General features: G+C 38.6%; 1 protein-coding gene across 1 annotated transcript in view; it reads left to right on the forward strand.

The window, feature by feature from the left end:
• Window positions 1–14,164, forward strand: part of LOC122797221 (C-type lectin domain family 4 member E-like) — a 589,212-nt gene that overhangs the window by 503,919 nt on the left and 71,129 nt on the right. The window contains exon 5 of the mRNA XM_044066058.1: window positions 9,989–10,098. Within this exon, the coding sequence (XP_043921993.1) occupies window positions 9,989–10,098 (110 nt within the window). The remainder of the gene's footprint in view (window positions 1–9,988; window positions 10,099–14,164) is intronic.

Consider the following 14,164-nt stretch of genomic DNA (forward strand, 5'->3'; position numbering starts at 1 on the left):
CAATAATAAATGTAGAACACACTCACCAGCATCTGTCTGCTGCCTTGATGTCACCCCAGAGGTACCTACATAGAGATGAGACAGTTTGTCAGTGGCCTCAACTGTGGCATTGCTACTGTATGTTTGCAATCTTACAGTACAACAACAGTTCACATTCACAGGGCTACAGAACATGTTCCAAATGATCAGTATTGCACAACAACAGGCTCCACATCTTTGAACGACACACTCCCCATCTCACATATGCATGATCTACCAATACAGTTAACAGTAGTCTACAGATATGCCACGTTACCTGCATGCTCCATGTGTGCTTGCTGGGTGGCTCCAACCTCCATCATGGTGTATTTCTGCTGCTGTTGTTGCTGGGCAGGTGCCACCAGGCTCATGAGCAGCTCCTCCACTCTGGTGAGGGGGGATGGATATTAACAACACCCCCTGTTGCAAGCTGTTGTCAACGCACATCAGCGGCATGCTGATGGACATGTCTGAGAAGATCACTGCAGTGGTGGCGTACCTGCTCATATGTCCGGTTATGCAGGCCTACCTCATTTACCCTGCGGACAACATCTTGCCACATTGCAGTACACTCCTGCTGGTCCTGGCTGGTTCATGAGAACATGAGACGGTAGTGCTGAATCATACTGCTAGTAATGATATCATCTTCAGCAATACTGTAACTTGGGTTCCTGTGGTGGGCCATGATGCCTGGAAGACATAAATACAAAAATATGTCTGAGCAAGTCATATGGCACATTTAACATTATACAGTACAGATATCACTGAACTGCCATATATAGCAACCTATAAGCTAACCGAGAGTGAAACACTGTAACTGCCACTTATCACTGCTCACCCAACTGCTTGAAAGTGCCTTGCTCACTCTCTATCTAATGAACCATGTTCTGCACAGCAACAAAATAAAATCACTATATACGACTATACAAGAGTACTTGGCACACTGTATGCAATGCGATGCACCACCTAGCCACAGCAGATATACATCAAGCTGATGTGTAAAGAAATATATCATCCATCACAATCAGTGTAAGGTCCAGTAAATGTATTATTATTATAGCACACAACTTGTTATTGCCAAACCCATGGCCAAAATATGCGCACAATTGGGAATATGGGTCACATACTGCTGTAGTACACTATGAATGTTGCTAGATAAGCAGTTATATGTATTACCACACATATGTCAAAGGACATGTTACAGACATACCCAAACACACATCAGACATAATTACAGGACACAAAGGTATGACAACCTAGATAAGCTTTCAGTGTCTACTATGCAGTACTGTGTGTCAGTACTTACACAACCTTAATCTTGAGAAATGTAATCTTTGATGAATACAGGGACCACACAAAACAGTGGATGCAAGCAATGTGGACATGCACCATACTTTGCTGTACAGGACCAGAGCTTCAGTTAGTACTACAGTACACACAGGATTTGCATTCAACATCGGAACCAATCAATAATCATAGATGTAGTGATTTAGCCTCCAATGACACACCTTAGTTAAAACCAAGGGATTTGATCACACTGTATGCAATAGCACTTGTTCTGCCTAGCAACAGAATACATCGCTTTTGCTAGGATCAAAGCAAGGACCCATAATACCATAACATAAACAGTTTCCCACTAAGCTATCCCACAGATACATATATTTGACGTATTGGTATTCACAAACATATTGACCATCACAGTCAGTCAGCAGTACAGAGAATCTATTGCAACAAGTAGATGCAGGTGTGTATGAGTGTGTATATATCTATATATCTATATATATATATATATATATATATATACATATACACATCCATTTGTCTACATATACATATATATGTAGGCACATATACATTTCACCTTTCATAGTGAGAATATCAATTATACAAAGGATGTAAGGTGTACAGTAATTTAATAAAATTGCACAGTCTTGGGATAAATGCATTGAAGGTGTTCACAGCCCAGGTAGCTTTAGCAGGCCTTACTTGCTTCAACATTGCAAACTGAACAAACCACCCACAGTTTTTAACCACCACATGTCATATACCAGCACTGTATGCTGTCTTGTATGTCACACACTAAAACCTACATACAAATATGCACATACTAACCTTCACCAACATATATATCTTCCCCCTTCGCAAACAGTTGCAATATGTCCCCTGCTCTATGCACATATACAGATGTGAATATATATGACCCATATATATTTCTCCATATGTGTGTGGCATACACACACATGGTCCACACTGTTGTAAGTCACTGGACATCACAGCTGAACTGTTGGGCCTTGCTACAACACAAACAGGTGTCACATATGAACACAGACTAACATTAGGGGGAATATATGTCAACAGATGCTAGATAAGTATACTAGACTGCTACAGCAGTTGCCAATGCTAAGCTACACTTTAATATGACTATCATGCATGTGTTGTTCTGTGACACCTATGTTTATATAATGTCAGTGCTAATCCCCCCAACAGCTATTGGCCACACTACTGTACAGGACGGGTGTAGGGAAGGTCCATAGCTGCCCATTTTGGATCAGATCTTTGACATTTAATGCTGAGCTACACATTTCACAGGTATGTCCCACTGCCCACAGGTACACACAATATTGTCCATAGCAGTAGTTAAGCAGAACATCTTTGCATAAAGAAGTACTGCTGCCACATATGAATGTTTCACATTATGTAGACTATTCTTCAATAACCTACTACATGCCAGTAAATACATATGTGGCACATACCTTTCCTTTGTATAATTTGATATTATTTATTTTTCCTTTTCTCTGTCTCTCTGTCTCTGTCAGTCTCTGCAATAGAGTGATTGAGTTTGTTGGCAGAGATTGCAGCCTGCTTTTGTAGGAATTTGCACATGAGCATGTGATGGCCTCTGCACCAATTAGTGGCCACCATTTGCTAAATGCATGCAGCCTGCTGTGTAGTAATTGCAGTAATCACTGTCATAGCAACCTAGTACTATAAATTGCTGACTCATGTAGGTGTGGCCCTTTTAGTTTTCCAAGATGGAGATCATCCTTGTTTGGTGTGGACATCATTGTTTAAGACAGAAGGTTGATATAGTTCTTATATCAGAAGCCAGTGCTGTAGCCAGAAATTTACATTTTGTACTCAGACCTAGTGTTGCTGCTTCCAGTACCCACTTGTCAGTGTAGAAATGTACTCACCCCTCAAAATGCTACCCCAAGATACATGGAAAGATGTACTTTCTTTTCAACTGTTACAATTAACTGGCATACAAAGCTAGTTATAGAGATGTATTCCTTTGGCACAAGAATTGTTTGTGAACTGCTATACTGTGAATATTCATTTACTCAGTTCTAAACAGTTTGTGCTTTTTTTAGTGTTGACATTAGCACAAGCTGCTCAAAAAAACTGGGCACATTTCAGTACTGTGAGTATGCTTACCTACATCCTTGGTAGGCCCTGCACACACAGGTATATTCTACAGTTGGGTAGGGTTGCTGAAGTACAGAGAGCATAAGTAGTATTGTGTCGATTTTATCTTGCTGAACTTACAGGGTTGCTGTGTACATGTTAGTTTATCAAGGCAAGTAGTCTGTCTGCGTAACTCCCAACTGGTGGACCTATCCACATGATAGCCATAGAATAGCCTGTTATTTTTTGTCTGTGCACCACACAGGTCTTTTCAGCAATAGAGCAATGGCATTCTTACAGCTGGTTGCTACCAGTACATGGCTACATCCATTTGTATTTCAGTGTTGTATTCCTACATAAGGGTATGCTTCTGAAACTCCTTCCAAAGCTATTTGCACAGTATGCAACAGCAGAAAGGCTAATATGCCTCTGTGTTTCTGCCTCTGCCAGACCTCTCAACCAATCAGGTACATATTTGAACAGACTCAGAAAAAAGTCAAGAAAAAGTCAGGGACAATCAGGGACACCTTTAAAATATTAGTACCATTAAATTGAAACATTGAGAGAATCAGAGCATATGTATTAATACACCTTTTCTGAAGTAAAAGAAGTGCCTAACTCTTAATTATTGTCATTATTCATTAAGTGTAATTCACCACCTTTTGGACCAAAGTCAGTAGTTTTAGGAGGGATTCAGAGGGACAGAGCTAATATTTGTGTCAAATTTGGGACATTTGGGAGGTATGGCCTCTGCCCTAAACAGATATGCCAGTGTTTTTCCTGCTGAGATACTGTGTGGGGTTGTAAAGTGATGGTGTAACATTATTTCCTGCTAGAATGGCTGCTTCTCTTATCACAGTCATGTAATGTAATCCCACAACAACTGTTGGTCAACATCCACAGAACAAGTTGTGTGGAATGGTATTCCAAATTTTCCTTTACATTCACTCATTCTGATGCATGATATAGTTATTTAAGCACCAACTTGATGTATATCTATTGTGGCTTAGTGGTAATTCATGTTGTGTAGTGTGTGCAAGGTCTGGGGTTTGAGACTTACAGAGGTGTTTTATTTTGTTCCTGAGCAGAACAAGGGCCTTCACATACAGAGTGACTAAGGCACTTTTAAGCAGTTGTAAGTGGGTTTGCATGGGTGTGTGAGATGCTTAGCCATGCTTAGCCAAGTGCAAACAAGTGCAAAATTGCGCAAACCCACTCACTACTGCTTAATAGTGCTTACTCCCGCTCACCCCACACTAATTTCTTTGAAAGAAAAGAAAAATGGGAGATAGGAAAGTGATGAAAAAGGGGCACAAAGAGGGAAAGACAGTATGGAAAATAGCTTGGGATGCAGGACGGGTGTAGGGAAGGTCCATAGCAGCCCATTTATTCAACAGCAACAGCTGTGCATATGCAATAAATTTGGAGGTAGATATGAACCCTTCAACCCCTGAGAGAGGGGTGAGGACAACAAAGTATGTTGTAATGCCAGTTAAGTAACATTTCATGTGTCCAGTGGACATGTGTGCAATATGGGCAGCTATGTACGGGGCGTAATTTTTTTTTGGGAGCAGATTGCCCTTTTTTCAGGTGAGAGTGGAATGTGGGGTAGGGGAAGTAGGTATATTTGTGGAGGTAGGTTGGGGGGGTAAACAGCCAAGACAAACAAGACGCATACAGGGGTAGTATATGACACATGTGGTGGGCGAACACCTTTGATGGGGAGGGATGTTTGGAAATCGCAAGCCCATGAGCCCCCAAATGGAAACAGTGAGACTGAGGTCCCCACTCATGGGCAGTCACCACTGCACTTTCATGGCCCAGAGGGTGGCTGTCCTGGGGGCTGTGTAGGAGGGGCAGGCTGACCTGGGAGTTGCACCACTCAGGCCTCAAGCTGGCATAGAGGTTCTGCAACAGAATATTCAATCTCTCTACGCACCACAGCCCAGACCATTCGAAGGGTGATAGATGCCCCTCTGCCTACGCTTGCACGGGGGGGGGCTGAGCCCCATCTCCTGCAGTGCTTCTACCTGAAGGTGGCACAGGGCCGATGGAGGAGGAGGTCCCAGGCTGGACGCCAGATCTTCTGTTGCCAGGTGCCATGGCCAGCTGAGGTGGGACAGGTGGGTCTGCTGGGACCTGCCTTCCCATATGAACTATGTTTTGGGGAGTTTAATAAAGATATGGGTTAGTAACAGTCAACAGCATTCCCAGTTAGTTATAGCAGCATGCAGAAGTATTCCCATTAAACCAACACACCAGATTTTCAACAGTTGAAAAGCAAACATAACACATGCATATATAGAACAATAGTGGACATTACAACAGCATGCAGGTTGAATTGATGGCAACAGGCCACCATTATTGTAGTATTTTAACAGGGCACATGCATAGAAATAAATACAAATATTTATAAACCAATAGGACATATGTCCCAACAATTATTTTGAGATTAGACATACCGATTGAGGTGTGGAATTGCATTTTTTATGCACATACAGTAGGGTGGGAAAATATAGCTCAATTAACAACTTATATATCCTTCTAGTTTTCACTACATTCCTATTAACTGCAGTTATATGTCCCTTACATGTATTATTACACTAACCAATGTCCTAGATCATTATATACATGAGCTGTATCTTACATACAAACTGTCCAAGATGCAGATGTTACTGCAACATATTTTGAGAGTAGCTCACACACACTACTGCTAAGATGGTACACTGACAGCTCTACTTTTCATATAATTATCTAGATATGTTCCGGTGAAAGTATCAGTTATATGTTAACAGCTCCCTACATTTTTGGCAGCACACTAACATTTCTGGGGAACACAATACCAATCTACTCATGAGCCAGATTAACCTGTACAAGCTGGCCATGAACCAACAGTTGAGGGCTGTACATATGCATACAAGATACTGGCACTCCCCTCACCCACGTTATATGGGCCTACCCAAGTGTGGGTTGACACTGCTTAATACAACACTACTATTTGTAGAATGCAACAGTACAACAGCATATCAATGAAAATGGCACAGATGCACTCCATGAATCATACATTTATTAAAGGATTATTACACCTTTATTTATTGGGTTAAAAGACTTTTTGAAGGCTCTCTCATTTATTCTGTGTAACAGTACATGCAGAATAATTACTAACCTGCCTCATGACACAGCCTTTGCAGCCTATCTTCATGGGCTTGCTGGTTCATAACCCGAACACCTGCAGCTGTGAAGTAAATGCAGTGATATTGAGACATACCTATCCATAGTATAGATAAGCATAGCAATTCTTAACTACTTAATACAATGGCTACTTACTCAGTACTGGGGCATTAGGCATTGTACAGGATTCCTGGATCCACTGGTCCAGTTGATCCTCCCTACATCGCTTCAGGTCAGAATAATGGTGCCTGACCTGCTCACCAGTCCGAGGAACACCAGTGGCACCGGTGAGACCATGAGCAAGACTGTTCCAGGCCTCTGTTTTATATTGGGTACCCTGGTACTGGCCCCATAGGAGTCTTTCCTCATGATTGTGGACAAGGAGCCAAACCATTACTTTGGACTCCTGGATGCCCCAGCGTTGCGCTCTAAATCGAGTGCCTTCACCAACACCAGCCATGCTGACTGCAGAATGAAGCTACAACCAGTTATAGCAAGTATTCCCGCCTGTGGAGCTTAAATATGCCTCATTTCCCGCACTTATTTGTGATTGGCCAATTTTGGAAAAACTCAGCTGTAGGCATGCCTGCTTAGCTGATGTTGTCAGTGTTTAAAATTCCTTTGATAGATATGTGTCTGTTGAAAGTGCATGTTTGTAAAATACTGTCATGGCTTAGTGGTTAAATACTGTGACTATAGTGCACAGTATCCTGAGTTCGAGCCCTGTCACTGCTTTTTATTTTCCTGCTGGGCAGACCTGACTGGTTAAGGTACAGTAAAGCAGGTGTGAGTGTGTTTAACTGACTTTGCCCAATTTTGCCTAATGTTGCTCAACGTTACTCGACGTTGCTCGACGTTGTGCTAGTTAGCGCGGTGCGCAGCTATGAACAATTGTATTTAAATATGCTCAATAATGGTAAAATGTGCTTAGCAGTGCTTTATATTGCTTAAAATAGGGTACTCATACCTCAGAATGCATAACCATTTCACCTTCATAGAGCTGGCACCTCGGCGTTCGTGAAAATCTACTGCCAATCATTAGCGGACCGGAGTTCCGCTGTGGCGACCCCCTAACCGGGAAAAGCCGAAAGACAAGAACAACATATATAATTCATGCACTACTACATTTAACATTTCAATGCTTTTTACAAAACTTATACATAAAAAAATGTCAGGAAATGTTTTTGTATACAGATTTCCCACAGAAAATGGAACGTGCAGTACTGGAACTCGAACCAGGAATGCCTCCTCTTTGTGCGAAGGCTCTAACCACTATGCTAATGGCATTTAGCTTAATTTCTATATATTTTTCTTATTATCCTCTTCTGGTGTCTAAGCTGCTAACTGTAGCTAAGCAATGGGCAAACCAGCGCAGCTATGGGCAGCTATATCGGAAGAAGAAAAAAATAAAATTATTTTTATTTTTAATTTTGTAAGTTGTTTTAAGATATGGGGGAATGTAGTGTTACATTGTACACATGTGAGCGGACTCACTCATGTAACTCGAAATTGCAGCATTTCTTCATTGCAGGGGAGTGGATTTTTGGACTGCTCGGCAGTCCGACACACCCCCTACACTCGTCCAGGCTCCGTGTAAGCTTTCAGTCCGACACACCCCCTACACTCGTCCAGGCTCTGTGTAAGCTTTAGAGTTGAGGCAGCGTGCCCTCATTAATATGCATGGCGCGCTGCCATCATACTCTTAGACTGGCGCTTCCGTGTAAGACTAATCTAGTCTTACACGGAAGATTAGTAAATCCTGGTGATTGTTTATTTAGTTTTAATTGCATCGTATGACATCTTTTAATCTTGTTAAAAGACAGGAAAATTACAGTAAATAATTTCCTCTAAAGAAGTCTTGACTAAAGAGAGGAAAAAAATCACTGTTTAGTACTTTGGTGTCTCACATTGTGTGAGTTTTACTTTATTTCCTTTTTTAACATGTTAGATGCATTTGAAAACAGTTTTTAATTTTTGGGATTGTCTGCATACTTCACTGCAAAACAGCACTAGGTCTGCAAAACATCTAATAAAATTTGTTTGAACATCCCTTATACAGATATCCATTTGAGATCAGGCTCTAAAGAGTAATCATGAGCCAATAATTCCAAAAAGTATTATCTGTGAACTGTATAATGTCAACATCTGTAGCAATGGAAGAGATGAAGGAAAAATCCAGCTGCAGTTTGGGGGAGGCAAAGAGTCATTTTCAGCAGTGATGGGGGAATAAAGAAAAAACATAGGAACAGTTTTTTAAATCTGCTTTGTTTTTAGGTGACACACACTCATACCTCTCAACCTCTTAACGCAAGATATCTGGAAAAGCCTAAAATAATGGGGTACAAAAGCCCAAAAGTGGGGACAGATTTTAAATATTGATCGTATGCACTTAGAAAGCTGCAAGAATAATAAAATTTGTATTAGGAAGCATTTTTCTGAAGGATATGAAGTCTGAAACTCAAATGTATTCACTGGTCATTTAATGACTTCAATCCTCCATCATTTGCCAGAAAACCACAGATTTTATGAGGAACAGACCAAATATTTGAGGCATAAATCTGAATATTCTGTGAAAATCTGTACAGTTGAGAGGTATGCACACACTGCAGGAAAGAACCTTATGGTTTCCAAATTCTGGGAACTCGACATTGGAAAACTGGATTTTCTCAGTACCATTAAGAATGGAATGCTGATGCAGGTGAAACATAGTAAACACAGAAGGCGGACAGAGACATGAAATCACAAGCTGTTTCTTCTTGATGCCTGGAATAGAAGGTCATGAATGTAAGGAGGCGAGAAGCACAGCTGGAAGAATATTAACTGGAGGGTAGGGGAAACTATGAGTAGGATTGATTTGGTAGTAAGAACATAGGTAAAAAGAGGAGAATTAAAGAGTAAAAGGAAGGAGAGGGCTGTTGTAAAGTTATATTCTGAACTAAGGGGCTCATAAAATCTTGTACAGATTAAGTCAGAAACTGGTAAAATTGGAATAGTAGTATTTTTCTGTGGAATGTATTGGAACTGTACTATTTTGCTGTGGAAAGAACACTCATTTTGACTGTAAAACTGTAGCATTTTGAAGTTCCAGTGTGCATTCCAATGTATTTCATTCTCAGCAGATTTATCTAAAAGGCCTTTCTACTTCAGAGTTGCTCATGCCACATAACCTCTCTACTTCTCATTTGTGTCCTAAACAGTTTATATGTGTATGTATATAAAATAATTATTTTTTGCTCATAATTACTGATTAAAAAAATGAAAATATAAATAAATATACCTGCAATATAAATATATATATATATATATATATATATAAATATATATATATATATATATGTGTGTGTGTGTGTATAGAGTTACATATATTACATGTTTGTGTACTAATATATTTCAGAAATTTCTAAATAAACATTTGGATGTTGCATGGTACTGGATTGGGCTAACAGACAAAGAAAACGAAGGTCACTGGCTGTGGATAGATGGGACTTCTTTAAATCATACCGGGTAAGTAAATGGACAATGCCTGATTGTAAAGGAGTGTGGAAATGCATTCTGTCATGTACTAAAATAAATATATAAATTATGTAGCTCTACACTGTTTGAGTTTTTTACATTACTTCAGTATATTAGATGAAAGAAATTAAAGATATTAAGTAAAATAAGACAGATTTGGGTGCTGGCAAAACAATGAAAACAGTTATGATATTGTCATACATACATATATATATATATATATATATATATATATATATATATATATATATATATATATAGCTATTAGTGGGGTAAGGATCTGTTTAATGGATGTGTTATTCTACTCTGCAAATTCCTTGTTAAATTTCCTCAAAATACTACAGATTTCATAACCACAAAAAAGATAAAGACTCTAACTCTTGACCACAGAAAATATTAGGAATGTAGGAGGCATTCACTATAGTGACAGCTACCATATTATGTATACTCATAAAGTATTACATTGTAGAAGGATATTTTATTTATTAGTTGTTTGTTTTGTTTATTTAATTATTTATTTAATTACTATAGACTGGACTCAAAAGCTCATTTTAGCTAAGACTTTATCAAAATGAACATCTGTATTTCTAATTCAAAATTAAACAAATCAACATATTTACAAATATGATTCACTGTGGCTGTCCCATAAAGGGTGTGTGAGTTCTGTATCTTGTATGTTCAGGAATGTACCACAATTGGTGTACAAACCCCAGGAACTGGAAAATGAAAACCCACTGCAGCATAGGAATAAAAAACTTTAACAAAGAATAGTTAAGTGCTTTCGTCAGAGTGTAGCCAAGACTTCCTCAGAACATAATAACATCAAAAACAGATTCCATTCAAATACCCCTCCAAAACCACATCACATGATCCAGACAGCCAACCAGATTCCTTAACCTCATACATACTTAACAAAATGTATAAATTAAAAAATAAAAAGATAGTAAATATTATCAATAAGTATCAAGCAACATAAGAACGAAGTTTAAGAACAATATTAATAGATAAATTCTCATTCAAACCCAGGAACATACAAGAATTCAACCTAATCTGCCATACGAACTCTTTTAATTCAATTAAGTCATTCCACAGACTACCCCTCACATCCTTGGTAACCATATTAAGAGAAAAGACCCCTTAAAACCAAACGTGTGGTCAGGGCAGTTCACACGTGCTTTGCCAAAACATTATTTCTATTTCATTTTTTAGTATCAAGCATGTGTTCAAAAAGTCTTTCTTTGAATTTTCGTTGAGTTTTACTCACATAAAAACACTCACAGTGCAAACATTGAGTCAAATAAATAATACCAGAGTTGCAGTTACAGAAAAACTTAGTGCTTACATCAATACCATTCACTTTTACTTGGGTCTATATGACGCTATTGAATGGACTAAATATCGAATGTTACTTAGTCGATCCGATACTGTCGAAATGGCAAAATAGCAAAGTCACGGAACGTCTAATTTTTTCCCAGGGAAAAAATTTGGTGGGCCGTCTTCGGGACTTTGCCATTTCCTCCACTATGGTGCAATCTCAGAGTTGGTATATTTAAGTAGGGTGGGTATGGGGGGCACAGCCCCCCACATGTGGGGGTTGGGGGGCAAACCCCCCCCCACTTAAATCTGTGTTTAAGTTTGGGGTTTTTTTTGTTTTTTTTACGGAGCAGAGAATTTTTTCCGTGGGAAATAATTTGCTGTTCCATTTGTCCGATATTTTGTTGTTTCGATATTATCAGTACGATGAAATAGCGTTCGCTATTTACATCATACAATAATATGATATAGACATCTTTTGCTTCACTTTGCACCATAATATGTTTACACTGATTACAGGTACTGCATTTAAAGGTACCATTTTTTTCTAGAGGAAAAAAAATCTCCCTACCATAGTTACCAGTTTCCAAAATCTGTTTTAGGTACTTACTCTTTCTGTAAACTAATTTAAGTACATTCCCAAAAGTTTCAGTAAGCCCCTCAAAACAACAGGAAATGTTCCAGTTTTTCCTCATAATGTCAATAATCTGTGTATTATCCATTGTGTAAGTGGTAATAAATGATACAGAGACATTTTGATCTTTACCTCCCTTATTTTTCCTAAACACCAACCCATCATCATTGTTAATGTTAAGTAATAATGTATAAAAAACATTCAGTCTTTTTTGATGGATCTCCCCAGATATATCACAAACTAACCTTGAAGGGTACCCACAGGATGCAAGCATCTCCACCAACCATTTAGCCTCAAGTTGAAAGGTATCATCTTCAGTAATCATTCTGGCCAAGCATACAAATTGTCCCTTCACAACCCCTATTTTTTGGTGTTCAGGATGACAACTGTCAAAGTGTAAAAGGCTATTAGAGTAGGTAGGTTTCCTGTGCATATTACTAACCAATCTCTTGTTGGTAATGTCTTTGAAAATATCCACATCCAAAAAAGAAATAACAGAATAACTAGATTTAGAGGTAAAACTTTGAAAAAGCTGTAGTTTGACTTATATAGTCAATAAATAAAGTTCCTCTGCTGACCTATTCCACACAATGAATACATCATCCAAAAAATGAATATATAGATCCCAAGGGGGAGAATTAAAGTGGTCAAGAACAAATTTCTTCTCCCACTGCAACATAATTATGTTTGCAAAGATGGGGGCACAGGCTGCCCCCATCGCTACCCCCTTCTTCTGTAAAAAATAGTGACCCCTATGAAAACAAAATTGTTTTTTAATACCAGTTCCATCAACGTAACCAAGGTGTTTATCTCATTTTTAGATAAAGAAGTTGAATCCACCAGGAATTCATGGAGCCAGTTCAGGCCAACATCATGTGGAATTACATTTAATAGGTTGACCACATCCACAGCACAAAAAATAAGATCATCTCGGAATCTCAATTTTCTGAGCTTAACCAAAAAGTCCCAGGAATCCCGACAAATGTGGACATAGTCATCTAGCACAGGTTTTAGTTCAAATCAATAAATTTTGCAAGGGGGTGAGTTTTGGAACTAGATGCATTTAAAATTGGTCTCATTGGTGGGTCCCTAATGTCCTTATGGATCTTAGGTAACCCAAAGATAGAAGGTATTATAGGGTACTTAACTACCAAAAATTTTCATTCATCAAATGAAATTTGACCATGGTCAAACATATCTTTAAGTATCCAATCAATCTTTGCATGAGAAATATGGATAAAATTCAAAGACGTTTATTTATAGAAACAACCATCATACAAGAACCCAGACATCTTATTCAGGTAGTCAGCATTGTTCATAATTACAATGTCCCCCCCCCCACACACACACCTTTATCTGGCTTCATTCTAATTCTTTTATTACTGCTCAGTTTCCATAAAAGCTTCATTTCTTTAACTGAAAGGTTCAAGTTTTTGTGAGGTCCTAAATTCAAACACATAACTTTTCGAAAAGGAGCAAAGGTAAAGCTAAGGGGGGTTAAATAAACTGCTTCTACTAACCATAGTGTCAACATTAACAAAACTCTTGTTTATGTATAGCAACTTGAAATTCAGTTTCCTTAGAAACACTTTCAAATCAATAATAAAATAAAATAATTTTCTGGTTCTTAGTTTGTGAATGTACCACAATTAATAAAGGTGAATCCAACTACTATTTTGCCACCCATAAAGACATTAGCACATACATAAAGTGTGTTGCTGTCCATCAGTATAGCTCAGTAGTGAGTCACATTAACTGGTTACAGACGTATGATTTGTTATCAGTCACATCACAAGATGCATGAACTGCATGAATCTTATTAATTATGGAAGTCAGGTTGAGGTCACCTTCTTAGTCAGTGCTGTATATATCAGTGGGAAGGCAGGCTTGTCAGTGCAGCAGTTATTAAAATGTTATGGCAGCCCTCTGAGATGTACCTGACAGCCAACAGTCACATCAGAGGAAGTATTTTAAATTCTGACAGCCCTGCATCCCTAACATATCCAAGACCAAATGAGTGATATAATGCAGTAAATGTACTTTCTCCATTCAAGCCATACTAATATTAGAGACATAAAAACACTAACTGAATTATAATTATAATACTGC

The sequence above is a fragment of the Protopterus annectens genome, chromosome 3.part0 (assembly GCF_019279795.1).
Source record: "Protopterus annectens isolate FY-2018-M chromosome 3.part0, PAN1.0, whole genome shotgun sequence".
In the NCBI taxonomy this organism is placed as follows: Eukaryota; Metazoa; Chordata; order Ceratodontiformes; family Protopteridae; genus Protopterus; species Protopterus annectens.